Source organism: Astatotilapia calliptera, chromosome 23, assembly GCF_964374335.1.
Source record: "Astatotilapia calliptera chromosome 23, fAstCal68.1, whole genome shotgun sequence".
Lineage (NCBI taxonomy): Eukaryota > Metazoa > Chordata > Actinopteri > Cichliformes > Cichlidae > Astatotilapia > Astatotilapia calliptera.
The window spans coordinates 27,869,055-27,877,191 of NC_137443.1; the positions used below are offsets into that span (position 1 = coordinate 27,869,055).

The window sequence follows — 8,137 nt, forward strand, 5'->3', positions numbered from 1 at the left end:
ATTGTAAGGTCTTTACCTAACAAGATAAAGTTCCTCACGGTTGTTGTGATTTGGCGCTACATAAATAAAACTTGAGTTGAGTTAAATTGATTTGAGTCTTGGGTTTTTTTTCCAGTCTCTTTGTAAATGTTCTGTTTCTTCCAGTAAATTTGCAAGTGTTTCTTGTCAATTAAATTTTTTTTACATTTTCAATGTCGATGGAAACCCTAAATATGGCCTTTTTTTTGTCTTCGTACATTTATACATGTAAATGCAAACTCCACACACTTTTTTATTTTTAACGTTATACAGCCTACAAACTGGATTTGGCATCAGAGCTCTTTATACTTCGGTTTTTCTGTTTGAGCTTTAATGAAACGGCCTTTGTATTGCAACGTACTGTACAACAGACCCCAGTGAAGCAGAAGCATCATGTAGTTCAGCTTTTCTCCTGTAGATGGAGAAAGAGGGCCACTCCACGGGCCCAGGGGGCAAGAGGGTTTGATGAACTTGCCTAAAGCTTAATCTGAAAGGGTGCGGAAGTTGAATGGGGGGGGATATTGTTTTTATGAAAAGCAGGGCTAAATGACAAGACATCAGGAAAAGCTAAAATCTGTCGGGGTAGGACAAGCTCTGTTGTCTTGCTCTTTTTTTGTTTACTTTCTTTTTGTTTTTATTTTTTTAGTGTCGGGGGTAAATTGACTACTATGGTTCTCATTTAAAATGTAAAATTAGCACACATTGTTACCGTACTTTTTACTTTAGTGTTCTAACGCTACTGTTTTTTTAAGCAAGCTCTCGTCGCGTTTGGTGATTTTATTTTGAAAATCGCTAAAGGAAGTGGAGATTGACAACAACCGGAAGAGTTGGTAAATAAACCGTGTTCAGATCCCGAAGAAACTCAAAGAGCATGCTGAACATCTGTAGTAGGACAGGGCGGTAATAAGACATGGAGGACAAACAGCGGGAGCAGCTCGGAGGAAACCCGGACTGGATGTCGCGTTTGCCGGAGGAGCTGCTGGACGTCCCGCTGTGGAACCTGGCATTACCTGGTAAAACAGGAGCAACCAGTTCAGCCAGTTCAAGACAGAAAAGAATAGAAAACACTCTCATACAGATCACGTGTTTATTTTAAAAATATAATTATCCTTAATTTCAGGTTAAACTGTAATAAAAAAATTGTCTCAGATGCTTGTTGACAGGCTCTTCTCGCACCACAGGCAGCCATGACAGCATGTCCTTCAGCCTGGATGTCTCTTCTCCTGTGGTGAGATCGGAGTCCTGCTTCCTCAGACTGACTGACAGGCTGTTCCCCTGCTGTACTCGACCCTGTGTTTACCGCTGGGCCACCACGCAGGTATTTTACGGTCCCCCTAAAGGTGAAAGAGAACCAGGAACCTGCACCACCTCAGGTGAAGCTCCCTACCTCGTAAAAGGTTTGGGGAATTCATCTGAGGTTTTGATAATTTGATAATTACTGAACTACCGTAGTTTGGAAGGAGGAAGGCAAGGCAAGGCAAGTTTATTTGTATAGCACAATTCAACAACAAGGTGGTTCAAAGTGCTTTACAGAGACATTAGAAACAAAAACAAATAAAAAGCACGATTTAAAATAGATTAAAACAAGCAAACAAACTAACTAACTAAATAACAAACAAACAAAACAGTATGTAAAAAAAAATCAAAACAGATAAAATCAGAACAGTAGATAAAATCAGTAGTTAAAATGTAAGTTTTGAAATTTAAGCTTAAAAGTGTGGATTTGGTGCTTTATTCAAGTGCAGCTGAGAACAGGTGAGTCTTCAACCTGGATTTAAATAAACTGAGTGTTTCAGCTGATCTGAGGCTTTCTGGGAGTTTGTTCCAGATATAAGGAGCATAAAAGCTGAATGCAGCTTCTCCGTGTCTGGTTCTGACTCTGGGAACTGATAAAAGACCGGATCCAGATGACCTGAGGGATCTGGAAGGTTCATACTGGGTCAGGAGGTCACTGATGTATTTTGGTCCTAAACCATTCAGAGCTTTATAGGCCAGCATCAGAACTTTAAAGTCTATCCTCTGACGGACAGGCAGCCAGTGTAAAGACCTCAGAGCTGGACTGATGTGGTCCACTTTTTTGGTCTTAGTGAGGACTCGAGCAGCAGAGTTCTGAATGAGCTGTAGTTGTCTGACTGATTTTTTAGGTAGACCTGTAAAGATGCTGTTACAGTAATCAAGCCTACTAAAGATGAATGCATGGACTAGTTTTTCCAGGTCCTGTTGAGACATCAGATCTTTTATCCTCGAAATATTTTTGAGGTGATAGTAAGCTGACTTTGTTATTGTCTTAATGTGTTTTTCTAAGTTTAGGTCTGCATCCATCACTACACCCAAATTTCTCGCCTGGTTTGTGGTTTTTAGATGTATAGATTGAAGTTCTCTGGTGACCTGTAATCGTTTTTCTTTGGCGCCAAAGACTAAACCAAAAACTGTTTTTGTTTAGCTGGAGAAAATTTTGGCACAACCAGTCATTAATTTCCTCAATGCATTTACCAAGAGCCTGTACAGGGCCTTGGTCTCCTGGTGACATTGTGATATATATTTGTGTGTCATCTGCATAGCTATGATAGTTTATTTTGTTGTTCTTTATAATCTGTGCCAGTGGGAGCATGTAGATGTTAAACAGAAGGGGTCCCAAGATGGAACCTTGGGGAACTCCACATGTGATACTTGTTCTGCTCAGATGTGAAGTTACCTATTGATACAAAGTATTTCCTGTTTTCTAAGTATGTTTTGAACCAGTTTAGCACAGTTCCTGAAAGACCTGCCCAGTTCTCCAGTCGTTTGAGTAATATGTTGTGGTCAACTGTATCAAATGCTGCACTGAGATCCAGTAAAACTAAGACTGACATTTTTCCACTGTCTGTATTCAGACATATGTCATTAAACACTTTGGTCAGAGCGGTTTCAGTGCTGTGGTTCTGTCTAAAACCTGACTGGAAGGCATCATAGCAGTTATTCTGTTTTAAGAAGTAACTGAGCTGTTGAGAAACTGCTTTTTCAATGATCTTACTTAAAAATGGGAGATTTGAGATCGGCCTGTAGTTGTTCATTTTGTCTTGTCAAGGTTGTCCTTTTTCAGTATAGGTTTTATTACAGCAGTTTTTAGTGGTTCTGGAAACACACCTGATATTAAAGAAAAGTTGACGATCTGTAACAGGTCTGACTCCAAAGTCTTTGAGACCTTTTTGAAAAAACTTGTTGGCAGGACATCTAAACAGCAAGAGGAGGAGTTCAGTTGACCTAAGATGTCCTCCAGGTCTTTGCTGTTAATAGGGTGAAACTGTTTTATGGTGTTTAAACTGTTTTTCGGTGGACACAGTACATATCCTGGATCTGCTGTTGATGTACCAATTGCTTGTCTAATCTTTTGGATTTTTTCTGTGAAGAATTTGGCAAAGTCATTGCAGGCCATGGTCGAATGAAGTTCCGCTGGCACTGACACAGGAGGGTTTGTTAGCCTGTCAACTGTGGAAAATAAGACCCGAGCATTATGGCTGTTTTTAGTGATGATGTCAGAGAAGTAGGACCTCCTTGCATTCCTCAGTTGTAAATTATAATTGTGAAGTTTCTCTTTATAGATGTCATAATGAACCTGGAGGTTTGTTTTTCTCCATCTGCGCTCAGCTTTCCTACACTCTCTTTTTTCATTTTTCACTAGTGTGGAGTTTCTCCATGGAGACTTTTTCCTTCCAGAGATAACCTTCACCTTAATGGGAGCAATTGTATCCATTACATTTAACGTTTTTATGTTTGATCATGACTTACTGTATACAGTACTGTGTAACGAGCCGCCCCTCATTTCTTCATATTTTGCTTCTAATCAGACTATCTTCATTTTTTTTTTTGTTAAAGTGGTCTTGAGCGGTTCTCCAGGCTTTCCGAAGGTCCTTGAATGTTTTTTTTTGGACATCTGGATGCTTATTTGATCATTTCCCCCCAGTACTTAAACCATTTTCAGAGGAATGGTTTTTTTGTTTGTTGAGGCACTTAACACTAAGGTATGACTCATTCCAGCATCCAAAAAAGGCTCCTAACGCAAAGACGGAACAAGTGTTGTGTCTACACATGCAAATATCTAACCAACTTTAAACTGTATCTTTAAGCGTTTTGTTACTAGAAGCCTGTCACAAAAATGGGTTGAATGTTAGAAAAATAACAAAGATAAGGGTTTAACAGACATAAAATGTTCTTTTTAGCACCACCAGCTGAAAACTTGGCAGATCTCAGCAGTGTGTCATTAAAAAGTTTGAGGAAGCAAGTGCAGAAAAAAGAAGAGGCGGATCTATAAAACTATTTAAAAAAAGTGACTAGCAAGTAACCTGAAACAGGAAGAAAAAGCTGAGATATGTCATACTGCGCAAGAATTAGACTGAAAATCAGAGACAACAGGTGTGATGGAGTGATGAATGCAAATGTGAAATTGTACAGAGGAGATCAGGAGAGAGATACAGCCATCTGTACAACATGGTGGAGTCTCTGTCATTGTTTGGTTCTGGTGTTTCAATATTCATTCTCTTTCTTGGCTACAGCTATCGGTCCTTTCTGATCAGTGTGATCTTGGTGTTCGTTTCTTGGACCTGCGGATCGCCAGAAAGCCAGCAGGGAGCAGCAAATTGTTTTTCGCTCACGGCATATACACGCTAATAACCGTCAAGGTCAGTAAACTACACCAAAACTGCATTGATACTCAGAGTGAAGGCTAATTTACAGCAAATTTTAATGTCTGTCTGCATGCAGGAGGCTTTGGATGAACTGGCCGGCTGGCTGGACGCTCACCCCAAAGAGATTGTAATCATTGCCTGTTCACATTTCGAATCTCTAAGTGACGAAGACCACGCCCATCTGATGGAGTTCATCCTTCTGCTGTTCAGAGGGAAGCTGTGCCCACCACAGGTAGATAGACATTATTAGGATAATGATTGATTTCTAAAGTTTAATAATGCCAAATATTCACTGCTTTCAGCCTCTCAGATAAGGATTTACCATTTTAACTTCAGCAGATATAAATACATGGAACTGATCTCAACCACAGGCTCATTGGGAACCCCCGACTAAAACGAATGCATTTACGACTGTAGTCCTGCAATAAATCCTTTAATCATTTAGGTCATGGTGTTCAGTTTCTGTTGAAACTCTTTTCGACTCAGGTGTTTCAAATATCAGAGGTATTTCTCTAGTCCAGAAACCTGCTAATATACCACACCACAAACGTCACGCTCCGAAAATTAAAACGTGTTGCTGTAATCATGTTATTAGCCTGCATTGGTTTTGGCACAGTGTGCCTAATAAACTGACAGTTTGATTCATGTGTATGCATGCAGGAAACTCCCACTCTGCGGTCATGTTGGTCAAAAGGTCAGCAGGTCATTGTTTCCTATGACGACCAGGAGCTGCAGCACCCTGGGCTGTGGAATCGGATACCTTATTGGTAAAATACATAGACTGTATGTAGAAGGGTTAGATAGACTTCGTAGCTTAAGTGTCTTCGATTCCGTGATTTCGGTTCTGATTACTTTCTCTGGCAATATTAGTTGTTCTTTTTTTGTTTGTTTGTTTGTTTTGTTTTTGAGCATCTTGGTGTCTCAAAAGTATTAATAATAGATGTTGGTACAGTGACTTTAAACCACACTGAGAACAGCAACAGCCAAAGGTTCAAATATGACATAATTGGAGTGTCATATTTTAATGTGTGTTCACTGTCAGACATAATACGTGCTTGTTGGTTTATTTATAAATGGTGTGACATGGTGTGAAATACAATATTAAATATGTAAACACTGGTTGCATGTAATATATACACGTATGTAAAGATAGTTTGTTTCCTCCTATTTTCAAACCTTAGACCTTATGTGGTTTTCTTGGTCTTCTTCTCTCCCTCCTTCTTTTTGGGTCTTTGACTGGTGACCAAGACTGGTGGCCATTAGGGGAAAAAAACAGATTTAAAGCAGTGCCTGATTACTTTTACTTTTCAAGGCTACTGTCTGCACAGTTGTTCATGTCACTAACACTGAAATGATTGAACCTGTCCTGTGTGTTCAGGTATGCTAACAGCCCAGATCCTAAGAAAGTGATCACCTATCTGGAAGGCCAGCAACGGCAGGGAAGACCAGGTATGAGGTTGTTAGAACAAGTAGTGCAGTGAGGGAAAGTAGTAGCATTACAGACCTGTATTTAAAATGTTAGAGCAAAAGTACTGGATACAGAATATACTGTAAAGGTAGTTTACTGGATTTAATAACCTGCCAAAGGTACAAATGTTAGTTTGTACATATATATGCATCCCACACAGCCTGTGATGGCTTTCAGTACCACTGTTTCCTCTGATGCTGCTTCTTCTGCTGTAATTTTTTTTAATCATCAGGAAGCCAGTGGATAAAATTGGAGAGAAACTCCACGGCAACACAGCCACGCCACATACAACTATACTTGCTGCTAACAATGTTGGACACTTTTGCGGGTTTATGTAGTAGGATTGACAGATTCAATGCAGAAGTATAATTTATGCTTAAGCTCAAAATTCAAAGCGTATTCAGACTACGCAGGTTTTCAATAAAAATCCAACATGGATTCGGATTTGCTGCCCCCATGTGGCGAACGTTTTTATTGAAAGTTGAAAAGGTTTATTCAAAAATTTAAATGAAATGTTTTTATTAAAACAGAATAATTCCTTTAAATACCAAATTTCTAATATTCATATACTGTTGATTGAGCCACCAAAATATATAATATAATTATTATTAACCTTTTTTTTTTTTTTTTAAAACTCTTGAGATTAAAAATCTTTTACAAGAACGTCCTGGACAAGATGGACAGAAGTATTCTCATAAGTTTAATAATATAATAATGTCAGTGACGTAGTAAAAATACTCTGAAGTGTACTGCTTCTGCAGCTAGCTGGGATTTATTTTACCTCAGGTTTTATTTGCTGTTCGTTTCTTTAAGCACCGGCCTTACAGACGGTTTTGTTTTCCAGATGGTTTTTACGTCACTGGTCTGAACCTGACAGAGACCATGTTTTACGTCTTCCTGCACCCTTTCCAGAGCATGAGGATGTTGACGTTGAACTCTCTCTCACTGCTTCTCCAGTGGGCGGGTGAGCAGCAGCCAGGACCCGAGGGAGTCAACATTATGTGCTGTGACTTCGTCAGTATGAGCGAGTTCTGCTCGCTTGTCGTCGAGCTGAACTACAAACTGGTGGGCAGAGGCTGCAGGAAGCTGCCAGCATCCTCCAAAATAAGTGCCAGTTAATAATTTTGTGAGCCTGCCATCCTGTTTATACAGTTGTGTGCTTGATGTTTTTGTTTTTTAAGCATCACATTACCGTCTACATGTTTATTCAGGTTAATTTCAACATGCTTTACCTAAAACTATAAGGAGGTACACAAGTTACATGTTCTTTACACATTCACTGTGCAAGTGTAGTTAAAGTTTTATATTTTGCACTACTGGACACTTTTCCACAAATATTTGCACAAATATGACAATCTATATATTGTATATGCATTTTCTTTTTTATTTTGACTTATTTTTAATTTCTAATTCATTTTTCTTTTTCAATGATTTTTCTTACCTCATAACTCGTCTCTGTGCTGTGAACTTTTCTTTAGGGATCAGAAAGTCTTATCTTTGCATTTCACAATGCCACATGTTACAAATTTTAGTGTTTACTATCAACATCACGAATGCTAGCAGCCTTTTAATTAGCGTACAGCTATACAATAGTTAGCTTGGAGAACAACGTGCTGAATACTAGGTCTCTTGCACTATATCTTGTATGATGTTACATTTCTTTTTTGTTTTACTGTAAATTAATCAAATGCTGGTATTTCTAAATAAATATTTTCATATTTATTTTTCACATTGTATTTTATAAACAGCTGTGTGGGTGCTGTTTGGTGATTAGCATTGTCACCCCACACCAAGCAACTCTTGAGTTTGAAACTTTGCCTGCGTGGCTTTCTTCTACAGTCCAAAGAAACGCATGGGTTATGTCACCTGGTTATTCTACATTTACCGTCACACTGCCTGAATAATAAAAATCTGTGATTTTTGTACCTGGATTTGTTTGTAATTAAGATATTTAGAATCCTCAGATGATGCGCACAAACAAAATGAT

At 38.8% G+C, this 8,137-nt stretch overlaps 1 protein-coding gene across 2 annotated transcripts; it reads left to right on the forward strand.

The window, feature by feature from the left end:
• Positions 1–792: 792 nt before the first annotated feature.
• On the forward strand, positions 793–8,075 carry LOC113016822 (PI-PLC X domain-containing protein 1-like). 2 transcript variants are annotated; one of them, XM_080296774.1, is made up of 7 exons: positions 793–1,031; positions 1,200–1,336; positions 4,551–4,676; positions 4,759–4,914; positions 5,319–5,449; positions 6,061–6,131; positions 6,995–8,075. In XM_080296774.1, the coding sequence occupies exons 1-7, from the start codon at positions 929–931 to the stop codon at positions 7,267–7,269; spliced, it is 999 nt and encodes a 332-aa protein (XP_080152900.1). In that variant the 5' UTR covers positions 793–928; the 3' UTR covers positions 7,270–8,075. The 2 variants fall into 2 exon arrangements, with proteins under 2 accessions (XP_080152900.1, XP_026015745.1); XM_026159960.2 differs by having other exon boundaries at positions 5,343–5,449.
• Positions 8,076–8,137: the final 62 nt, after the last annotated feature.

Bases quoted from the DNA above. Each gene is read 5' to 3' on its own strand.
- LOC113016822 (XM_080296774.1), top strand. From the start codon at position 929: ATGGAGGACAAACAGCGGGAGCAGCTCGGAGGAAACCCGGACTGGATG. The intron at 1,337-4,550 runs GTATTTTACGGT...TCTTGGCTACAG, and splicing joins ACCGCTGGGCCACCACGCAG to CTATCGGTCCTTTCTGATCA. The intron at 6,132-6,994 runs GTATGAGGTTGT...TTTGTTTTCCAG, and splicing joins GCAACGGCAGGGAAGACCAG to ATGGTTTTTACGTCACTGGT.